Source organism: Mya arenaria, chromosome 10 (genome assembly GCF_026914265.1).
Source record: "Mya arenaria isolate MELC-2E11 chromosome 10, ASM2691426v1".
Classification (NCBI taxonomy): domain Eukaryota; kingdom Metazoa; phylum Mollusca; class Bivalvia; order Myida; family Myidae; genus Mya; species Mya arenaria.
In genome coordinates, this window is record NC_069131.1 from 40,827,618 (window position 1) to 40,851,200 (window position 23,583).

Genomic DNA, 23,583 nt, shown 5'->3' on the forward strand with positions numbered 1-23,583 from the left:
ATATTTCGTAATGGTAATTAACTATGTTTGTTTGGTCTAGAATTGGTCTAAAACATTGGAAAACATCGGTTCCAATTAAGAATATATTTACCAATTAAAAATGTATTGTTCATTATGTATTTTAGACATTTCACATATAAACACCTGTATAGCATATAGGTACATTGATACCACCGACCACCAAAACAATCGAATGCATTTCAAGGCTTTCTAAAAATGTATAAAATACCAAATGTATTGTAGTATCTATTGGTCGACGAAGGCAACAGTGTCGTTCTAGAAGGTGGACGTCTAGGGGTACAGTACGATAGCGAAGAAAGAGTGTGTTTTGATTTGATTGGTCTTCCGCTGCGGGGCGTTAAAGTCGCGTTCGAGGCTTGGACAGAAGGGTCTATGTTGGCGGACAAAATGGGACTCGATGAGGTGGCAGTAGCTAGAGGCAGATGCAAAGGTAAAAGGCCCAATGAAATGGTTTTATTGTAAACAAATTGTTGCAAAATCTTGAGTTTTTCATCCAATTTTGTTTGTAGCATGTGAAGAAATCTATCATATTTTAAGGCAACTACAAATAAGACACTAGTATTCGCTATACGACTTTCCTTAACACAGCACCTATTTTTAGTATTGCAAAGCTGACAAAAAGATACCGAAACATTCTATTCCATCAATATACAATAAAGCAACTTTTTATTAGATTGAATGCATTAAAACCTTCAGATATAATCGTCAACAACTGCGACTTTGAGAAGAACCACCGCCTTTGCAAAATAGCAATCCGTTCTGCGCCAACCCTGGTGGACGGATGTACCAATGACTACACATGGAGAAGGCTGGGCGGTCCTTATTACACTTCCGGTGTTGGTGACCACACGACTGCGAGTGCCACTGGTAATGAAAAACCATATGAGGATATACTTTTGAAAATAAGTAAACATTAGATCATGTATAATACCTTCCTGGCATGATTATAACATAATATATTAATGTTGCTACTCGTTCATTAAATGTATCTTATCTGTGATATTCAAGGTTTGGCTACTTCTCGGAATGGATGCGTATTATCAACCTGCAAATCATTATTTTGATTTCTTACTTTTGATGCTAGGAGTAAACACGAAGCTCTTTAAAGTTTCGTAACATAAATTTACTTACTTACTTATTTTGTTTAAAAATACATTCTATGTCCAAAATACTTACTATTTCAGGTCATTACCTTGAGATTAAATCGTCACCTACATTTCTTGAAAACTCGAAAGCACATGCTGAATTTACCAATCCCGAACCCAGGAAAAACCGACGCGTTATTGTTCACTACAGAGTACTTGCAGTTGAAAACAATTCTGGTAACTAAAGGGTAAAGGGAATGAAACTGAAAACGAAATAAACATCATATTACTCTAATGTCTAGGTGTTCAATGTACAAATAAGATTGTCATTACATCAATCGTTATGTGTAAAACTTCAGTGTCTGGTAAACTCATAAATTTGTATCATTTTTGAAAAGAAATTGTTTACTTATTACTGATATGCCGATTTATTGGATCAAAGAAGACTATAAATTAAGTTACTGAAGTTTACCGTATTATTGAAATAAGACGTGAAATTATCTCTTAAAATGGTACTTTTGTATAATCTCTTCTACATTTAAATCTTTTTGAATTGATACAATGTGTGATTAAATTAAGGCATCGAAACCTCACATCATTGTACATGTACATGTACATTTGTCATATTTAACCATTGTCAAGACAAGAACACGTTTAACTCACTGCAAGTATTAAAAAAGAGACAATTGTGTAAAAGTTCATATATACCAACGAATTGATCAAACTAGATTTTTTTTATCAGTTTTAGAGGTTGTTACTCGGATAAATGGAACCCTTAAATCAGCTATATCCCTAGTTGCAAAACTGACGTCACTCCCTGCATGGCACAGCGCATGTACAGATATTGAATCAAGTTTTGAGAGCATCGACGTTGTTGCGGAAAGAATTAGCGCAATCATTGACGACGTCCAATGGGACACTAAAACGTGCTTTGGTAAAGACCCAGGCCTTTATATATAGTCTAAGAACTGAAATATTCTTAAAATGTTAAAAAATGTTTTTTTATAAAGTTATGAAATTAATTGTTATGACGTTTTCGGATATACATGACAACACATTTAATGCTACACGATTTCATTTGAGCATTGTGTTCATAGACGGTGTATTCTTTGAACATATAACATAAAGTACCCACGTTGTTTTCAAAGTTATTTTAATTTTGATTTAGATTCAGACGTTAGTTGCGATTTTACGGACCAGCAATTGTGTGACTACGTAATGGAACCCGGCTGGAAGTCAATTGTTGAGGATGATGGTATATAATACACATGCATGATTGTAATTACATGAATATATATTGTGTCATTATCTATTGTGGATTGCTAAATAACAATGTATATTGATATAATGATACAAAGAACGTAACGAATAGGACATTCATATATTCTGTATAAAAAACATATTTCAGCAGTGTATTATGTTAGTGTATAATTTTTTCGCCAATGTTGTTTTTCTTTTTTTTAATTATAGAACATTTTCTTCGAGCATTCAGGAAAGAGCACAAGCTGCTCACACCCAAGTTCAGTACAGAAAACGATTCGTTTTGTGTTGTATTGACGGCAAGGGCGTCGAGTGATAATTTGGTCGCAGAATCTTCAAAACTTATTGTTACATTGTTAGAGATTGACTTGAGTAATGAAGAGACGCAAGTTCCTATATGGGACCCGGTAGTCCCTGTAACGAGTATCCTTTGGAGTAACGTTAACATAAAGGTAAGCATCATTACTCGCTTGGTTTAGGTTTCTTATACGACTTAGAACTATGAATATGTTTATGATACCAATATTAAACGCTTATGTTTAGTTTCTTAAGTCTAAGATAGACTTCATAGCAATCAATCCAGTTCACATGACGCAGAAACAAACACTTAAATAAATATAGCTGTTAAACTAATGGAGATACTTACAGTCAACAGCGTTGTCCTTTCTTCGGGCAGAATGAACTAGCTATGTTTTCTATTCAATTTATACACAAATTAAATATCTTGAGACACTTCAAAAATAATAATCATTAGTTGGGTTTCGCAATGCTCCATCGACTGGAATTTCCGGTGCATACATATTGTGTTAACCGTTCTTGTGATTAAATGTACATTTCAGATTCCGTATGACGGACTCTTTAGAATCCAACTATCAGCAAAAGGTTTAGATGACAGCAATTTTCTTGATGTTACGAGAGTACAACTGTCAACCATATGTGATGTTCATGGTATGATTTTACGCAATGTTATTTATTCCTCTTCCTGATAGTTTATCGCGAACATGGACATATTTACATCAAAGTTATTAATGGAAACTATCAAATACATTTGGTATCAAAATTGCATCGCGCGTGCATGCAGTTAATTGTTTAAAACCCTATCTTACTTATCAAAATGCCTTCACAGACGCACTAGTTATACCGTAATTCATAATTACAGAATGCCAAAATGGCTTTGTTTCGTGTAATGGAAGACTTTGCATTCGGGAAACAGAGGTTTGTTTCAATCTCGACCTTTGTCCTGAAGCTTTGGAAACATTTTGCAGTGAGTAATTGCAGACGATCAATTAAAAAGTATTGTAATGGTGCTGTGCTCCATCACATTTTGTCGTTGACATATCTACTATCATAAGAATGAATATTTATTGTTATTGTTTTGCTTTCTACAATTTATAGAACCGACGGTGAACTGTAGTTTTTATAGCCAATACAGTTGCGGATGGAAGCATACAAATGCCGCTGTTGAAGATGGTTGGTTTTAGCAGTATGTTATCAATTTATTAGTAAACTATCCAGAGTTTGTAACTGTATTAGATAATAGAAATCTTCTGTTTTAACTTTTTTCAATACATATTTAGTTATATCCCAACTTTGTTAACAACTGATCTTCTTTAAATCCATTTTACATGCTCAATTCAAGGGAAACTTCATCTACTGGAAACCCGGTTAGCAATTACGGAGACCCCCAATTGCAGACATTAAAGAACCTTCTTGTCTGCTCTTCAAGGCTTTGGGGGATCGATATAAGGCACAATTGAGGGTCAATGCAAACACTACAGGGGAACTCATCGAAGTCGGAAATTATATAACAAAATGGAATAAGTGGGACGAATACAAAGTTGCACTTTCCGTTGGAATGTACAGTATAATATTCGAGGCACAAAACGATTCGATCAGGATAGATGATGTCCGGCTTAAAAGTGGGGCATGTAACTATAGTAAGTGTTATGAGGATATACATCATATATATGTATACAAAAAAGGATCATACAACATATTGCATTTGGAAATAAACATTGCATAAATATTACCTGATGTCCAATACATGAAATCATTTATGAATATCACCCACCACACACACACACACCCACATACACACCTATATTCTAGAGAACATAGCATACTGGTTATATGAAATGATTACATATTCTTACGATTTTAATTTATGAAAAATAAAGTTGTTTTAGAAGCAGCTAAAGCTCCTCAATTTAGATATTACATTAAGCGTTTTAACAGAACAACCTGCCATAACTTATTCGGATTAGGCCATGATAACCATATTCTTTGCTGAATGAATTATATATTAGGCAACATAATACAAAGTGGTATTCAGTTTCACATACTTTATAATTATATATTTGACATGCACGTTGATGTCAAACAAAATTATTGTATCTACCATTTGAATTTCAAGCAATTGACAACTTGATAAAAAATGATAGTGCATTTTAATATTTATCATTAGTTAAACAATCCATACATCGTTCGAACTCAAATATTGGATGATATAAAGTAAAGCAGTAGTTAACTGTTTCATTCTGGTTGCTTTATACCATTTATGTCATTTATGTATTAAGTTATACGCGGCAAACATGTCTTTCATAAACAACATCAAGCTTAGGAATTTAAATACACTTGCAGATTGTGCCAACGACGAATACTCTTGCATGGAGAATGATGCTTACGGCAACACCCTATTGCAATGCATCTCAAACACAACAGTTTGTGATAAAGCGTTTGACTGTGGAAGTGGATTTGACGAACTGAGTGATGACTGTGGTAATGCTCATGGTCAAAATTATCCTGTCTTTTTTAATTTGAAAAATTGTTTTTACATGGTAATAAAAAATACTATGTTGCATTGTCTGAATCTGTTATATGGCAACTGCAATATATGGTTAGAGCTGATTGTTTATAGAAATTTGTATTGACAATTGGGGAAAATATTTGGCATCTTAGTGAAAACGCATGTCGCTCTTAATGGCAATTTGATATGTTAGGGATACGGAGATTATTGCATTCTCATTCAATATGGAATGTTTTAAACTAGTTATCTTAAATAAATATCAACATTTATTTACTAAATGTCGCACTGATATACTGATTTATATTATATTCGTTTTAATTAATTTGTGGTAAAACGAAGCTTTATGGCTTTAAATACATTCAACCTGGCTCTTTTTACGAGAACATTTCTCCACGCTATTGACTTATATTGTCAGATGTTAAATATATTACACTAGTTATACATCAAAAACATTTACTCACGTTTCATAAAAGCGACGTCATTTATGTTTTAAACAAACAAGTAATTGAAATTCAGATTAAACTCACTACAATTATATTTCTTTATTCAGAAAATAGCATTTCATGCGACTTTGAAAATGCGGATAACCCATCTTGCGGGTATGATTTGGGGAACGGAATTGATGTGCATACTATTGGAAAAGGTAACATTGTTTCATACTAAACATACATTTCTAATTGATGAAATATTCGAAACATTAATAATTATAATGTAGATGACCATTGAGTCCATGCCACAAGGTTCCAAGTGATATTACAATATTGACGGCTCTTGTAACTTCTGGCGTTAACACTAATGATTTTGTACTTCAAAGAATACGTGATACACTTTTCAGATAGAACGGTTTTGATATATGACTACACTGTGACTGACTCCACCTTTATTCAAATGGGAATTTGGAATCTGTCGAGCACACGCTGTGGAATCAATATGAGCGTTATAACAAATAGCGTAGACAGCGTCGACTCAGAGGACAGATATGCATATTTTCGTATCCAATTGCACGGCACAGATTCTGTGGTTTACACCTTCGGATCTTATTTGGACTTATCAGTAGATAATTCTTGGTATTCGTTTATAACAGAAAGCGATAGTCTTTTCAAGTAAGCAGAATACCAGCCATTGCTCCAGGTTTTATTATAATAGTTAAGCAACGTTGTAAACTATTTCAAAAAAAGATTTGTTTTTAAAAGTGTGCTCCCAAGCACAGGATGAATCATCATTTAGATATTTTGCATTGATTTATCTATGAATTTCAAACATATATGTTTCAATTAAATACATAACTAAATAAAACAGTGTTCACCATCTCTAAAAAAGAACAGCACATGCCTGAGTAAGAGGAACAGCAATACCAAGCAGGAACAGTACATAGCCGATTACTTATTATGTATTCGATTTGAGAAATAACAAGCATATTTCAAATTGAAACATTTTAATTCACTAACCATTTATCTTTGAATCAGACTTGGTGATCAGGACATACCGGAGGTACCTGATGGCCTGTATTTTGTGACACTACAGATGTATGCTAATGGCGTTATAATTGGGATTGATGATGTTTCACAGCTAGATTGTACAGGTAATAAATAAGTATTTATTATGATATTACTTAAATCTCAACCCTAAAATAGATTATGCGGTAAATATAGCGTAAGCAAAAAAACATGCCATCATAATTTTCTTCGGCTGAATATAGGATTGGTTATAATCTGAGATTGTTTCTGTAGTTGTTCACATAAGAATTTTTGAGTAAGGAAAATTTATGTTCAAATGGTAATATACAAGTAAGATACTAAAAGCTGATCATTTGAAAACTGACTTATTATTTTCTAATTGTCGTGGCTCAATGATGCAAATCCTTTCCTTTATAATTGAAAGTAAAAACAAGCCAGGTCTAAAAGTAATTACAACATTATTATTTTAAAAACGTTTGCATTAAATACTCGGAATCGTATTCCTTCGTCTGCTGATATAGTTGAGAGACCTAATTATAGAAGTACAAGGGATTTACCCATTTTTTATTATGAATTGTTTATTCCTACTTTTGCTTAGCGTAATGCATATTTGGATAAGACTTTGATTTACAATTCAACTGTATTCGGGGTATTGAGATAAGTTTGAGGTTGTGCACGTAAACAAGTTTAAACTCACAGTTCAGTACATTTTGTTGACCGTTTCAAAGTGGTACCCAATAATCCATGATAAAGGCCCATAGCTTTATACATTCTAAATGTAAGTGTTTTGTTTGTGGATTTGTGTGTTCTAGTTCTGTGTTTCTGGTTTTGGCCTTATGCCATTGGAAGGGGCTTATTTTTAGTTTTTTCGAATACTGTACTTTTTCGGAAGTTTTCATATACATATTGCTTCGTATAAATTATTTGGCAGGTGTTCGTGTCTTATTGTGAAAATTACACTTGCGAAAATAATACTATCGTCCAAAATACTCAAAAAATGTTCATGCCCTTATCGTATATATTCCAGTTATGCATAACAATACAAGTATTGATTAATTGCAATTCGACATTGTACAATTTCAACAACAGTCGTAAGAACGAATGCATTGCTCGAGTAATTATTCTTCGTTTTTCGTTTTTGATATAATGGGAAACATAATATTTTGCTGATATCATTGTACATTGCTTTGAACTTGAATTTGCATTTGAACGCCGGTTCTTGATTAACTGAATTTCTTAATCTAGCATTGAGTAGTTGTATCATATGTGGTGTTCCTACATTGTATATTCTATCAATTTGTTTGAGACAGGTGTAGAGATCACAACAGGCCGGACTACAACTCCAAGTACTGAAGACACTTCCGATACAGTCGGCAAGTTTTATGCATGATATAAAGATACTAAATCAATTTAGATAGCCCTCTCTAATTGTAATATGCTTACATCACTCGATTGTAATTTTCCAATGAATCATTTATCATTAACTTTTCATGATAACATTTTATATTTAAAACTGCAATGGGACCTAAGATCAGAAGGGATTAATTGACTGTTTAGATAATTATATTTACCTTACAATAACAAGAGCGCTTATTAAATAACTACATTTGTCATTGGTTTTCACGAAATAGCACGTGACATGCAATAAGCACAATGAAATGAAAATAAACCATCCCCAAAAGGCATCCCAAAACCGGAACTGTTCGTTGGTAATGTATTTTTATCTTTTTAGATGGCTATACCACTTTGTCCATTACTAGCTCAAACACATCTCCTGCGGTATTAGATGACATTACGCTGGTTTGTCAGGCTAGAAATATATCGGACATGAATGTAAGAGTGTAATGTAATGTGCACTGTGTTGTTTGTTATAATATGTGCAATTTATAAGGTGTTATAATTCATTATAGAACATTTATATGTACCTATATTTTTAGTTGAATGATGTTTTGTTGGCTTGTTACGTTGTTTTATTTTATGTTAAGAGTTGGTTTGTCTTGGGTAGATGTTAAGGTACTGGGCATTAGTATACAAGTTGAGGATGCTTTTCCGAATATTCGACTGTGTTTAATTTCCATCTTTTAAAATGAAATATTAATAAATTTTCATGCATTGCAAACACAAGGATATCATCTAAAACAATTAAGCAAACCCAAATATGCATTTCAGGTAATATTTCACTGGTACACAAACGGAAGCCAACTAGCTAGAAATTCGGACGTATTGCAACAAAAGAAAATTTCATATTCCGAAGACATCACCTATTTAAAATACAGCGCCTTGATATATACGCAAACGGAATTGAATTCAACACAATCAAGCCTTGTTATTCGAAGGTATCTACCACTGAAAGACCGTGTTAGACTTTCGGCTGTTAACATTAGAATTTGATAAACAATACTTTGCCAAGTAGCGGTTTGGTAAATCGAGCTATCTTATGTAGCCTTGCAATCATATTATGTAATGAGTAGTTTTGACGTATACTTGTTCTGTTTCTTTGGCACGTTTTCTTTCCACATGAATAGTTTGGCAATTGACAATCACTAGCGTAATCTTAAACTAAATTGTTTATATTTGTTTTAAAAAAATCATTTTTAAGTTAGTTTATTTTATTTTATCTTTAGGGTGAACCATAAGGATAGCGGGACGTACCATTGTGTTGTTGAATTGGACGAGCAAAACACATCTACTTCCATAGATGTGAATGTTGAAGACGTTAACATGGGTGTTGCAAATGGTACAGTTACATATTGATGATTGCCGTTGCAAACGTGATTTCCGTGATTATAATGAAAGGCGTTTTGCAACATACAAACTTTACTAACCATGTAGTCTCCACTAAATTTACAGCCCGCCTAAGATAACTTGGAACGCGATAAGATGGTTTGTACAGGTGAAGGTGAAGCAGAGATAAGGTATCACGTTCCCCTTGTAACGTAACTTTATAATGAAATTAAGTTGTTCATTCCTCATCGAGCATTTTGCTATCGACACTTGTAATGGTGCTGTGTTCAAGTTGTCTTCTATATTTAGTTTAATTATCGGGAGTGCTTTGGGTTTGATCCAGGGCAAGGGATTTCTTTATCGTTGCGATAATTGATACTATTTTAAAGCATCTTCTAATTTAATATGTTTGTGTTCTTATCTTTATCAAACCAAAAACAAATGGCAAAAACATTAAACGCAAACATGTCGATCATGTTAATTAAAAAGGGATTAAGACCAACAATATAAACGCTAATGTTGTAAAAGAAACAGCTTCATGTCCGTTTAATGAATAAGATGATAACGACGATGCTTAGGAACAGTATAAATGCAACAACTTTTGAATCGCCTGTTTTGCTGTATTGGACTCATTCGAGTTAAGTTGGCCGACTGTACAAGTACTTAAGATAACACGTCGCTTTCTCGCTTATACGTGTGTATGATAACGATCGATTGACCATTTGCGGCGGAAATAAACTAAACTATCAATCATTATCGCTAGCCCCGGTGGCGCAATCGGTTAGCGCGCCGTACTTATAGACAGTATAGGCTATGATATGCGGAGGCTGTGAGTTCGAGCCTCACCCGGGGCACTGTTTTTGGTTTTTGTATGAGGATACATTCCTGGTAACGTCTTATGTAGGAAAATACTCAAAATCCCGTGTTTATATGTTTTTCTTAAAATAACTGATCTACAATCAACATAATACCCACCGTTATGTCACCAGCATATGTTTTATGCTGATATCTAAAATAATGACAGTGTATTTGTAAGTATATGTAATTAAATCCTTATTTGGCGAAAAATAAGCTTATTACAAGAGTGGTATTCAGTACGGTACTTATTTCAGTAATTACTAAGATAATTGCATTACTCTTAAATTCATTTAAGTAAACGATTTTCATAAATTTCATATTCAATGACCTCGAATTATATATGCTATTTATATGATAAGTCAAATGTGCTAATTATCAACGCTAAATACATAAAAACATAAAATTTAATGCTATTCATTTATAACTTCACGTAAAGTTTAAAACACTATATTTATATATACATACATAATGACAAAAGTTCAATAGTTAATTGCGATGTCAATTACGATTTTGATATAGTAGAACGTGTATCTTTAATTTGAACTTCTTCAATAGATGACGGATGTTACAGAACCACAAATGCCCAATGCTTTGAAAGGGGTTACAAAAATATCAGTTATCAAGGTATGTCAAAAGAGAAATTTATGAAATGTTTGATATATATACGAGCTCGTAAACTGAATAAAAAATATGTTTCAACTTTGGTTTTTGGCATACTCTGCTCTGTAATATTCAGACACACTAGTAAATGTATTCGTATTGTATTTATACGAGCATACATCCAGCATACATCCAGATTGTATGCTTGTCAACATTTTCTTTCTAAGGTGCATACGGCGTTCTTGATGAAGCAAAGGCGTTAATATACCTCGAACAAACTCAGAAACACCTATCTGATATGGATAATTCCTTACCAGCACATTGTTTCGACGCTCTCCAAAGCCTTGTGTGCGGGCTGTTTACGCCGAAATGTAATGGCGGAAATCCAGTACATATTTGTCAGGAAGATTGTGAAGGTTAGCAATTAATTAAAAAATTGTTGTGCAATGAAATGCCAATAATGGTGTTCGTTAAGTGCACTAACATAGCATAATTTTATGAGAACATATATGTTAGGCTGGTTGAGAAAATTAAAATGTTTTAATACGTGATACTAGTAAAGTTTTAGATTCAGAGTAATTGTTGTAGAACGATCATATCAAAGGTCTTGTCATGCGTTAAAGGTAACAGCGTTGAGGTATTCTTATATTCAGACATTGTCAACAAATGTGACAAGAACTCTTTAATTTTGCAATACGGATGCCAATTCCTGTCTAGTATGCTGAAGGACGAAACTTGCAGTCGCCTAGCCTACAGTAAGTTCATTAAATAAATAAGGAATACATTATTGTTATTCATTATAATTAATATTATTATTATTATATCGTGTTTCGTAATTTAGGAACAAGTATACGAACGCAAACAGTAAAACAACCGTGAAGAGGTGAATGGGGTTCGGTTAGGAAATACCTCAATCGTATATTGAAAAGTCGGAGTCACATTGTGCTCCTCTTTGAACATTTATGATTTCCTTCTGGTTTGTGTTGTCACTGTCCAAAGGAACAAGCAATCATATTTATGTACACCATGCCATACAAATCGTTATACCAAAACATATTAATGTGATCATGTTTAGAGCTTATTTTTTGTTCGTTTGTCGAAACTCGATTACATTTTGGACTAATCTTCAACAAAAATAATAATTTAAGAGGGATGGTGTGTATAATTACTTTGGATAATAAACGTAAAATTAAATGTGAAAAATCACTAACTTAAGAAAGAATATGTCTCATAAAATACAGTATTTTGTGGATATTTTATTTAGATATACCAGTCACTATACAGTCCTCTATACAACAAGTTAATATAAATAATAAGTTTTCTTATAGTTGCCATCGTCTATTAAAAGTGTTGATTTATTTCTTCGCTGTTTCTTTTTTCTTACCACATAACAAACATGAGCGCTCCTTTTGTCGTTTTCAGACAATGTGAACAGAACCCTTCAACAGTCGTCGGGGACAATTATATCATCTGGATATCCGTTGGCCATAACTGCAAATCAAGACATCGTCTGGAATGTATTGGTAGAAAAAGGGCACTACATGGAATTTGAAATTATTGAGTTTGCGGCTTCGTCTTTTGGCACTGATCCGTGTTTTCTAAAGGTACACATTTAAGCATTGAATCGGTAAAGGAGAATATTTAAGATAACGCGAATACCTTATTTATCACATGCTTACCCTTGTTTTCCGTGTAATATACCCATTACGAATATTGTTATCTTACACATGGATAAGATAACATATTAGACATTTCTATCGGCTAGACTTATCACACGTGACCTAGATATCCCTCCGCACTTTTTAAAACAAATTGGTTTAAATGCTTACAAATATTAAACTCAATAATGAAGCTGTATTACTTCCGGGAGACAAATGGCTAACGAATCACAGTGCCAGAAAGCATCTTGTTCGAAAACTTTCTGATAACAATGTTCCGCAAACCAGATAATGCAGATAACTAGTCACAGAAATATCCAGTCAGTCAACAAATACAGCCACATAAGTGATAAACAACATGAGAATAACTTCGGCAATATGCAATCAATGCCATTTGCTTGCCAGTTTAATCAGCTGTCGGTTACAAAAAACACAAATACTAATTCCGCAGCACAGGCTTCTCATTACACATCATGTTCTCTGGAAACATTTTTGGTGGAACATTTTCAACATCAACATCCATGCAGTATAGAATAAGGTTTCGTCGTAATTATCTGAATGTTGTGAAAATCCATGTACATAAGAAAACGCTGCGAAATCATCGTAGAAAGCAACAGCGAGTAACTTTTAAATCCTTGCACAAAGAACTTGAAAACTTGACAGACCGATGTAGGTCACATAAACCGCGTAAATGCATGTATTCTCCGTGTGACGTCATCAAATTGTGAACTTATTGGGTTTTTTTTTTGTTAAAACTGTTCGGTATTCGGATATCTTACTACACATTTTTATCTTTGTGACTTATTAAGCGCTTTATCAGCATTAAAACTCGATAACTGCAATCTCTTTTTGTCATTTTTATTTGGAACTAGTTATATGACTCATTGTTGACACTCCACTCTGAGTACTTTGGCTGTCAAACAATGGCTTCAGAAATAGGAACTAAATTGGTAATAAAATACCGTTTTAAGCATGTGATAAAAAGATCTGACACTCGTTGTCATTTTATACATGATTTTTATTGAACTCGTCCATAAAAGGTGTAAGTCTCGTAAGCTCGCCAGAGGCTCGCTTACTAATAAATTTCATGAACTAGTTTAATAAAAGCTTGTATTAAACGATCGTGTCAGATCGTATATATGGTTTAATGACGCACAAAATACTGGTCGACAAAATTACATGATCATATTATCAGTATAGAACATGTAAGCTAAACACAGTGTACGCTTCCACGTATATGCAGCTTGCAAGGAGGTTGTGGGATCGAGTGTGTCTGTTTATTTATCACATGCGGTGTATAAGTTTTAAAGTATTATGCTTGTTGTACCACCTTAGCCGTTATTTCAGATTTACGAAGGAGGCGAAGAAAGCAGTGGTTTACAATTGCCTTGTGAACAGATCACGGAATCAATTATTTACAACTCAACAGGGCGGTTCGCACATGTCCATTTTAAGTCAGGATTTTCTATAACAGGCAAAGGGTTCTACATAAGATTTCGCAAGAGTATGTTAAACATTTCGTGCCTCTTTTAACGTGTTTTTCGTGTTTTTTTTTTAATTGCATACTTTTTTTATTTTTCTAAGTTATTTAAGGTCCGATAAGTGATTCTTCCTAATGTTTGTTTTTCATTGAAACTGTTTTTATGTAGGGTTGGATTAATTAACAACGAAACTAGTTTTAAAACGAACATGACATCAAATTTTGTGTTTTATTTGCATGAAATGACATATGCAATTGAAACTTTTTCACATAAGAACATCTTAACGTATGCGTTCGTATGGATTACTAGCTTTACATGTATTATACCCTCATGTATTTCATCTGTGTTTTTATTTTCAGTTCCTGTAAACCATTGCCACGTTGTAAATCTTGGAATAAACGATCATTTGTCATTTGCGGTAGATGATGAAATTGACTGTAGGGACTTTATTGTGTTACTACATGCAGACAGTAAGTAAACACGGATTTACGAATAACACTTCATGCCTAATCCTTTAGAATACGAATAAGGAATACAAAACATGATTACAATAAATGCTGAACATACTGCAGTACAAATGTAAGAATTACCACACTTAATGTATTATCTAGTATGTGCCTTATCCTGCATAAACCGATAATTCGAAGACAGGCATTACCATTAAGGATCAATCACGTTATCGTAAGTGATAATGCACGAAGGAAGCATCTTACGCAAGAGCGACAGCATGTGGTAATATCATGAAATAAAGCTGCTTATTCAGTGAGTGTCACATGTCTTATATAGCGTTTTACTTCCATTATCAAGTAAACTTGGATACAACTGCCAAGTAAAACTGCTGGGAAAAATGTGTTAGGCAAAGCAATTGTGCGATTAGGTGCTTCAATAGAGTATAGAAAAACTAAAAAAAGCATCCGAACTATTCTATTGGCATACCGAGTATTACATTCGCCAGCGCTGTTCAAACACTGAGTGTCATTCCATAACTGTTGTAAGTTGGTGTCGTTTGCATTATTATTTTATATTTTGTTTTTAATATTTCAGGTGTGTTAAGCATTTACATTGAGTACATGGACAATGGCTGTTTGAATGTGTCATCAGAAGACATAACTTTATATGAATACTGTACAGATATTCCACACAAGAAAGACTTATTGATTAAGAACCATACAGAGGTGTGTTTGTTAAAAATACTTTTATTCCATGTTGATTCGCGTGCCTTTAACAGACGCCTGTTGCATTAAGGCCAACAGACTTGTCTCTGTAGTTACTATTGGTTTACTAGCGCGGTTTTATCTTCTATTGCACTTAAGTAATGGTACGTATAATGTTCGAATATTGTTCTGATGACTTGTGAATCTTACACATGAATACATTATGTACAAATCATATCATTGCAATTATGTTTGTTATATTATACCGGTATCTTGAAGGTGCGAATCCAGTTAACGGAAAAAACAGACGTTCGGTTTAAGCTCCAATCGGTACTAACTGGTATGAATATGCATTGCATTATTATTATTATTTATAACGGGTTCATGAAGGCATTACTTAGACGTCCTGAAATTAATTGCAGCGAGTATTATACAACTGATGGACATTAAAATAATCTTAAAAAAACAACAAAAAAAAAACTAATTTTAAACCATTAAACGTGTTTACAGTGAATGCAAAAAGTGCTATCCTTAAATAAAATAGCGAAAACAACATAATATAGAAATAAAATTGGTCCGACATTAGATGTTTAGGTAGCGTCTCCGGAATAAAATTATGTTCAATAGAAATGGGCATAATGTTGACGCTTTAATGTTTACGTAAGTTACGCTTACGAAGTAACACTTATGCTAGATTATTTCACAGAACCAAAGGTAGATGACATATCGTTGGACAACATGGGCAGAATTATCGTTGCAAGTGAAGAAAGGGTTGGTGTGTTATGTGGGGAGATCCCGCAAACAACCGCTAACGTGCTGTGTAGATCATTCGGCTTAGGGTAAATTCTTCCTTTATACATCATTTGTGTTATTATTTTTATTTTCATAAGTATTATTAGTATTATTATTACTTGAAAACTATTCAAATCTTTCTTTGGCATCGTTCATTTTTAAAGTGAAACAGATTCGTAATTCTTTTCATTCTTTGGATCTAAGAGTTACTCATGTTTCCTGTACCATAGGTGGCCTGGAACAGTTGAATCTCTGTCGGAGTCATCAGACAGTTTACAGAAACATGTTAACAGTATAGAGTGCCTTGGACATGAAGCTCATGTGAAAGACTGTATCATTAAAGTTGCTGATATTGGCCAGACATGTGATATTGAAAACACATATGTTGTGCAATGCAGTAAGTGATGGAATATAATATACAATCTTTGAAATTAGGATAAAAAAGACATTTTGTTTTAACAGAATATAGTAACAGGGAAGACATTGCTGTAAAATATCATTTAACGAATTGAGGAGGTCTGTTAAAACTTGTTTGACTGAAAAATCATACGGATCTTACTCTGTTAAACGTTCGCAATACAATTTACAAATTCTGCTTTATATAAAATATTTTGATTAATTTACTTATATATTTTCCATAAACTAATTGATGCTAATTTCCTTCCTCAGGAGCAGCATCACTTGCCTGTGATTTTACAGTAAACACCTGTGGTTATGATATGGATTTATACAATTTTGACCGGTCAGATACATGTAAGGTACTCTTTGACCGTGATTTATTGAGATTTATCAGTGAACTGATTTTTTTTTCATTTTCATTGTTTCAAACAAAAGTTGATATTTTTTTATTGTATTGAGCTCTTAGTATGCTCTCAATTCTTAACTAAACCTCAGCGAGGACTCACTTTCAACTGATATTTCCTCTGGTGCTCTTTTACTTAACAGCAACAATTAAAGGTAATTTTATATCCGTGCTGGCTGTGATAATTAAAAAAAATCTTTTCAGTGTAAGATAGCAATATATTTCACCTCGTGAACACCAAAGTAAATAGTTCACGGGTGGCTACGATATCAAGCTAAAAAGTCTCACTCGGTCAAATATATTACGATCTTACACTGATTTATTTAATACTCTTTATATTACTTGTTATACAAATGTTCTTATATTAATGATGCAAGTTTATTTGTTTTAACTTTATTTGCCAGATGTAAATTAATTATCGTTGCCTTCATATTTTCAGATGGAATATTTTTTAAAATTGAAAATTTGCTGACTCGTTCAGCGTTTGGGAAACTACAGTCCGCTCCATTTGTAGCATCCGACGATCTGTTTTTGCGCCTTGAATACATAATAGGAGGACACTTAATTGACATCAGCATAATGTTGGAATATATGGATACAAAAACCGAACCTGTAGCTACTCATGCTTGGACATCTTCATCATTACTCATGGCTGGAAAATATAAAGGTAATCAGTTCAAATGATGGTTATCTAAATCAAACCAAGACTGCAGTTATTATTGTTGTTTTATTCATTAGACGGATATCTGTCATAAGTTATACGACTCTATTTAGATCTATTTAGATCTTTCTTTCTCTTTGTTCTTTTTAACATACTGAATTTTATTATAAGCAGATTATATTATTATTATTATTATTATTATTATTATTATTATTATTTTTATTATTATGTTTTATACACTTTAGACTGCGTTGCCTTAACTTCAACGAACAATAAATGGGTACGTCTTGTTGTGGTATTTAAAAGCAAAGGTGTCATGCAGAATTCTCCGACGGGATTACAAACAATTGACGTTTCATTTGAACCTTGTCCAGGTATTTTAACGTATTAATATGCTTTAAAGACAAACATATCATCTCAATCGACGTCTGATACACAAATCAGTTATTTGAGTTTCGTTAGTTAATAAGACATAGCTGTTTCCCCATCGTATGTTCATAGATATTATACCAAAACATGTATATTAATAGAACATGTTATAAGTTGTCTCTTTCAGTTGATCATATGTTTGAATATATAAATACAATGAAAGTATACACACTGTCGTGTGAAAGGATGATCGATCAAACGGATTCTAGTGTCTAATAATAAACACTTTTCTTAAATTTACAGCAAATGAGCCGTTTGATGTTCAATGTGATTTTGAAAATCTTGAAGCTTGCGAAAACCTCCTGACACTATCCTCACCACGATGTCCATCAGCCATATTGTACCCAGGAAGACATAGTTTTATATCTGATGGCAAAATGGCCAGACAAGTGCCCTGGAACACAGATGCATTGTCTTTGGCAGATGGTATTTCAAACATTCTTACATAAATATAAAATCATTTAAGAACAATTTCAGTCGTATACGGAATGAAGTAAAATATATATCAAAATGGAATTTACAGAGACATTCCAGGAAGCATTAACATAACAAATACCAAGCAAAGTGTCCTGTATTATTGCTTTAATTGATTATATGTGTTTGACAAACAAGCACAGAATGTCATAAAATACAATTAAAATTAAATATCTTGAAAATATGATCGAACATATAGCATAACATATTGCAGGTCACTTCCTACAGATCAATAACGGCGCGGATATAGTCTTTGTCAATGGCATCAACACAAATCGCTACCGGTACTTGAGCTTTTATTCCAGAATCAACAACGGAATGGGATCTTACACTAACACGGTAGAAATGGTTTGTCAGAATGGCAAGGGTGTCGTCTTTGTAATAGTCATATTAACTCTCAGACATAAACAAAGCTCGTATGAAAGTAAAAATTGATTTGAAATACGGGTTTTAAATAGCTTATTTTGGAACGCTGTTGTCCTACACGTACCATTCAATGTTTATCACATCCGCTGTTTCAAATTGATCGTTATTTAAAACTGTCGTTTTGTCAGATAATGCTTTTTGTGTTTCATTTTGCAGAGCTTACGCATCCAAACCAATAATGTTATTCTAAAAGAGGTTTACGCTGAACAAGACAAATGGACCCACGTTTGTGTTGATCTGGATTCAATTGGTTCTGATATTTCTATAAGGCTTGGCATCGATACTGGTAAAAGTCAACTGTTCTATATCAGTATTCATGCTATATAATACAGTTTTGTATGTGACCCTTAAATAACTGTGTTGAGTGTAGTTTATAGTGTGGTAGTGTGTTAAAGAAAAACAAAATACATAGTTGAATTATAGTTAATACGTCATTGTCTGAACTTTAATCTAAGTATAAAACTAACCTCTTGTCGTTCTTTGCTCTTTAGGAAATACTGAACTACCAGAAGCGTACGCGGACTTGGACAACATTATTCGTTCAAATCACTCATGCGATGGTAAGTACTATTTTTCATATCGAGGGGGAACGCGAAAAGATTCTAAGTGACATTAAATAAAAAAGTAGATAGAACCTTTTCGCTTTCACCCCTCGATATGTAGAAGGAACCCATGAGGGACTTTTATTTGTTTTGTAAAGTGGCTTATTTTTTAAATTTTAGTATGTTTGGAGAAACTAAATGTTCCACATATTATATTTTTAGTATTCAAAATTAACCTTATTGCTGTCAAAACAAAAGGGCCAGACAAGATAGTGCGTTGTATTTCCTTTTAAAAACATGATCAATTTGAGGAAATAAGTACTTTGATGAGCCGTCGTTAAAAAGGCAATTGAATATATATTTTAATAAGTATTGCAATAACCTTAACGCTTGGTGTCTTCAGATATCTTATGCGGGTTTGAATCCAGCTGTTTAAAGTATTTCAAAGATGCTAAAAATCCGTCGCAGAGCGCGTTACAATGGAATATTTATTCAATGGAAGCATTTCCTTTAAAAGGTTTGTCATCAAGTATTTTCCAAAGCGATGTTTTAAGCAATTCAGAATTCGCTTTATAATATGTTATTGATGGTACTACCATTGACGCATTTAAACGTTAAGACACGACCCTGAATTGGATATCACGGACAGAGAAAACAATGTGCAAACTATAAATTTAATTGTAACATCAAACAAACTTGACCAGTTAAAATTTTAAGTCAATCATTTTTAGCGATGCTTTATTATAAGTAGCTATCATATGGTTGCGGTACGGATAGAAAAATCCGACCCGAGAGCACGCGCATAAGCCGGTAACGAGACTTGTCCAGTTACCGGCCACGCAACGTGCCCGAGGGTCGGATGTTTCGAGCCGGACCTGAAAAACATGATTGATATTTTTCTTGCATATCTTAAATTATCAATTTGTGGAAAAAATGACGTGGAAAACGCACTTTTGTACATTTCACCAAAAAGCGCGTGCGACGTTGTTTACTGACGTCATAAAGCGCAGTAATTTTAAATCACTTTTGACGTCAAATAGTTCTTCCAAAAATCGCGTTTTTACGAAAAAAAAAATCAATTTTAATTAAAAGTCTTGCATACTTATATATATAATTGCGCTTTATTGAAATGCCATAATATACTTTTCATCAACCATACAATAAAAGAAATAAGAAGTTGCGCGTTGTTGCGCGTGACTCATCTTACATTGGGGGTGTAAGACGGATTTTTCCAGCACTGGTCACATGACCGGAAACACACGTCCGGTATGCAAGAGTTGAATATTCTCTATGGGGCATCATTGATTCATGATCGCGACAATCATACAATTGAAATAACCCTCTCACATATATGTTGCACATTGATGTTAACATATTCCACTAGCATTTTACCGTGATACAGTATGGAGTGTTCCTTACATTTTAAGTCAGTTGAAAAGAATATCTCTCATCTTAACTCTTCGTTCATAGGTAATGTATTTGGTGTTTCAATGACGGTAGGGGAAGAAGGCGAAAGTGTCATGCTGGAAATAGACGATACATTCTATAAAAACATAGTACCGAAATGCATAAAGTTCCAGTATTACGTTTCGGGATCTAACAGTTTGGCTGTAAGTTACCTTCAATTTCTGACCTTCTTAGACATATGTAGTAGTTGTCCAGTAAGTGCAGCGATAATTGAACAGGCTTTTTACCAATACATTGGCCTGAGCGTAAAGGAGTTTGGAACAGACAAATAGATTTCCTTCGGGTACTCCCTTTTTACGAACTTTTTAACAATATTACAATGGTGTAGAACTCTTGGTAAAAGTAGAAATTCGGGAAAGTATTTGTGAAAACCTTACAAGGCCTTATTGTGAAACAAAGCTTTCGTTTTAGGTTAGGTTTTCAGGAGAAAGCTCTCGCACAGTTTATGTAAAAAACAATACGTTTACTCAAGAGTGGCTAAATATGGAACTTAGTGTCGATGCTGGAACCCAAAATATTGCATTTAAAGCAATTAAAGGTGTGAGCGGAGGTTTTGTTGCTATTGATGATGTTGCAGTTGAAAAACAACATTGTCAAACGGAAGGACGTAAGTATCTTAAACATAAGATGAGTGCAGTTTACAGGGGAAAAAAATGAACTTATAAATCCTTGCAGCTGATATAATATGATCAAGTTCATTTACTTGGATTGCTGCTATGACGATAATATGAATTACAATATTCGAATAGACAACACACCATTTTCTATTTTATTTTCTATTAAAGTTCAACCTGAAAGACCCGTTTGCACGTTTTCCGATCCATTGTTTTGTGATTTGCATTTCCAAGAATCCTCTAGTTTTCCTTGGATAAGATTAAGGGCAGATGATGGAAATAGCAAAGTGTTGTATGATGCAGGCGGAACAAGTACCGGTAAAGAGTTGTTTTGTGATATAATAATAGCCCTGTAATGCTTTCTTACAAAGTCATATGAAGATTTTACCCAATACCAAGGTCAAATTTTATTTATTATTAAGTTTTATTTATTTGAAACCACCGGCTTGAATTGTAATAAATTGGAAAATATTTTATATCTATTCATTATTTTTTTTTATATATCACAATTGTTTCAGTTTGTTTTATTTATTAATTGTAGGACACTTTATGCAGTTGTTTGGTGATTCGCTTACGGATACAATTGCAACTTTTAGAATAACAGTGACAGGAAAAGCTGCTTTCTACAGCTTTAACTATAAAACCTCATCTTCAGGCGTGAGATTATCCGCAGGAAATAATATGAATTTTATGACAGATATAACTGTGAATATTGTTGATGAGTGGCAGACGTCCCCTTGTCTTGACTTACATTTGAATAACAGTAATACAAATTATATTTTTGTTCAGGCAACGCTTTCTTTCAATGAATATGTAGCAGTAGACAACATAATACTTCATGATGAATGCCTTGGTAAGTATATTAAGTTTTCATTGGTAAAAATAAACAAACGAACGACATGAGAAATTGCAATCGACTATTTTAGTTCTACTTAAAGGAATAATCAGATGAATGTCAATAAAACTAATGTTTCAGAAAGTTTAAACTCGATATCGTGTGAATTTACACGGAAGAAACTTTGTGGGTTCAAAAGCATTGCAAATGCATGGACGTATGAATCATCTGGTATCATTGCATATGGTGATGCTGTTTTGAAGGTAGTGTACTGTAATATGTTTGTTAATTCTTTTAAAAAAATGTTTGGGGATTTATTTCACAAAAGCATCACAATAACATAAATGGCATCACAATTACATTAAAGCATCTAAGCTTGTTTCTACTGTTTTCTTTTGTCAGTTTATGCAGGCAGTCAGACATTTTCCATATTTTTTTCGATTTTTTTTACATGGATATGATGTTCTTTCAGGCCCCTATTATTCAATCAACAGGTGTCAAATGTCTACGGTTTGACTACGCTATTCATACTACAAACTCTCTAGAAGAGCAGCCAGTGTTAAGTATAGTTAACAATAATGAACAAATCTGGAGTCAAAAAGGAAGTTTAAAGATAGACGATGTTGTACAGCATGGACAGGTTCAAGTTTCTGGAGATATATTGCGTGTAGAGTTTCGGAGTCATGGGATTGGGCTTTTCTTTTTGAAAAGCGTCGAGTTGCTGGAAAGGGAATGCATTGAAATAATTGGTAAACGGTTATATGATTTCATTATGTTTGTTTATCTAATAAAACATATTAAAATGATATTTAAGTGCATTTGTTTAGAGATTCCTCTGACTGTCTTACGAAAACAATAGTGCGACAATTTTAAACTACAAAAAATATTAAATATAATTAGCAAATCTTTGGACAGTTTGTTACAGGTTGTTTAAAACCACCGACTATTATTATGAATACAGTAAATTATGCATATTACTTTTATACTCAGCGTGTGATCAACAATCGGACTTTGCATGCAGCGACAGATGCATACCATCGTCAAAACTATGTGATCGCACAGTGGATTGTGTCCAAGATGGCCTTGACGAAACCAAAGAACGATGTGGTAATTATATACAGATTATCGAGTCTAGAAAAACAAACATCTAAACAGTAAACAGCAGTCATATTTAATTTATTACAGACATAATTAATGGTATGGCATTACGACATATTCAATTATTTCGAAGGATCAGATAATGAATGACAATTATGTGGAATACGAGATATACAATTAGCAAATAATTTCAATCAGGTTACACTGTGAAGTTAGCCATTCGAGATCTGTCTTCGTCGCTTTTTCGTTCGTGTTTACGGATACTCTAAGATTATAGGTCATTGTTCAGAGGCAAATAATACATTTCTATTTCCTATATCTCATGTCAAAATAAAATAC

The 23,583-nt window shown here is 33.4% G+C and overlaps 2 protein-coding genes and 1 non-coding gene across 12 annotated transcripts in view; all 3 read left to right on the plus strand.

The window, feature by feature from the left end:
- LOC128205433 (uncharacterized) overlaps positions 1–4,124 on the plus strand; it is a 20,666-nt gene extending 16,542 nt beyond the window's left edge. For 2 of the 5 annotated variants that reach the window (XM_052907048.1, XM_052907050.1), the window contains exons 27-36: positions 244–451; positions 718–888; positions 1,206–1,343; positions 1,849–2,040; positions 2,275–2,361; positions 2,577–2,818; positions 3,206–3,314; positions 3,526–3,630; positions 3,762–3,836; positions 4,006–4,072. In XM_052907048.1, the coding sequence (XP_052763008.1) occupies positions 244–451; positions 718–888; positions 1,206–1,343; positions 1,849–2,040; positions 2,275–2,361; positions 2,577–2,818; positions 3,206–3,314; positions 3,526–3,630; positions 3,762–3,836; positions 4,006–4,067 (1,389 nt within the window). In that variant the 3' untranslated portion in view covers positions 4,068–4,072. Of the gene's footprint in view, positions 1–243; positions 452–717; positions 889–1,205; positions 1,344–1,848; positions 2,041–2,274; positions 2,385–2,576; positions 2,819–3,205; positions 3,315–3,525; positions 3,631–3,761; positions 3,850–4,005 lie in introns of those variants that run through there. The other 3 variants (XM_052907049.1, XM_052907051.1, XM_052907052.1) reach the window with 3 other exon arrangements.
- Positions 4,072–23,583, plus strand: part of LOC128205431 (uncharacterized) — a 26,055-nt gene continuing 6,543 nt past the window's right edge. For 4 of the 6 annotated variants that reach the window (XR_008256247.1, XR_008256248.1, XM_052907043.1 and 1 more), the window contains exons 1-34: positions 4,072–4,303; positions 5,007–5,144; positions 5,723–5,815; positions 6,008–6,275; positions 6,639–6,754; positions 7,940–8,002; positions 8,362–8,462; positions 8,799–8,965; positions 9,254–9,366; positions 10,767–10,835; positions 11,039–11,227; positions 11,465–11,566; positions 12,234–12,415; positions 13,817–13,973; positions 14,310–14,420; positions 14,995–15,125; positions 15,384–15,444; positions 15,811–15,943; positions 16,127–16,293; positions 16,566–16,649; positions 17,138–17,365; positions 17,605–17,733; positions 18,032–18,214; positions 18,477–18,610; positions 18,845–18,974; positions 19,180–19,248; positions 19,634–19,747; positions 20,701–20,840; positions 21,109–21,304; positions 21,483–21,629; positions 21,853–22,164; positions 22,288–22,409; positions 22,619–22,895; positions 23,137–23,253. Coding sequence is in view for 4 of the 6 variants with exons in the window: in XM_052907043.1 (XP_052763003.1) it covers positions 4,222–4,303; positions 5,007–5,144; positions 5,723–5,815; positions 6,008–6,275; positions 6,639–6,754; positions 7,940–8,002; positions 8,362–8,462; positions 8,799–8,965; positions 9,254–9,366; positions 10,767–10,835; positions 11,039–11,227; positions 11,465–11,566; positions 12,234–12,415; positions 13,817–13,973; positions 14,310–14,420; positions 14,995–15,125; positions 15,384–15,444; positions 15,811–15,943; positions 16,127–16,293; positions 16,566–16,649; positions 17,138–17,365; positions 17,605–17,733; positions 18,032–18,214; positions 18,477–18,610; positions 18,845–18,974; positions 19,180–19,248; positions 19,634–19,747; positions 20,701–20,840; positions 21,109–21,304; positions 21,483–21,629; positions 21,853–22,164; positions 22,288–22,409; positions 22,619–22,895; positions 23,137–23,253 (4,825 nt within the window). In the remaining 2 variants the exon portion in view is untranslated. Of the gene's footprint in view, positions 4,304–5,006; positions 5,145–5,722; positions 5,816–6,007; positions 6,276–6,638; positions 6,755–7,939; positions 8,003–8,361; positions 8,463–8,798; positions 8,966–9,253; positions 9,367–9,492; positions 9,545–10,766; positions 10,836–11,038; positions 11,228–11,464; positions 11,567–12,233; positions 12,416–13,816; positions 13,974–14,309; positions 14,421–14,994; positions 15,126–15,383; positions 15,445–15,810; positions 15,944–16,126; positions 16,294–16,565; positions 16,650–17,137; positions 17,366–17,604; positions 17,734–18,031; positions 18,215–18,476; positions 18,611–18,844; positions 18,975–19,179; positions 19,249–19,633; positions 19,748–20,700; positions 20,841–21,108; positions 21,305–21,482; positions 21,630–21,852; positions 22,165–22,287; positions 22,410–22,618; positions 22,896–23,136; positions 23,254–23,583 lie in introns of those variants that run through there. The other 2 variants (XM_052907044.1, XM_052907046.1) reach the window with 2 other exon arrangements.
- Trnai-uau (transfer RNA isoleucine (anticodon UAU)) lies at positions 10,116–10,207 on the plus strand. The gene is given in 2 exon segments: positions 10,116–10,153; positions 10,172–10,207. It is a non-coding gene; the product is annotated as a tRNA-Ile (tRNA).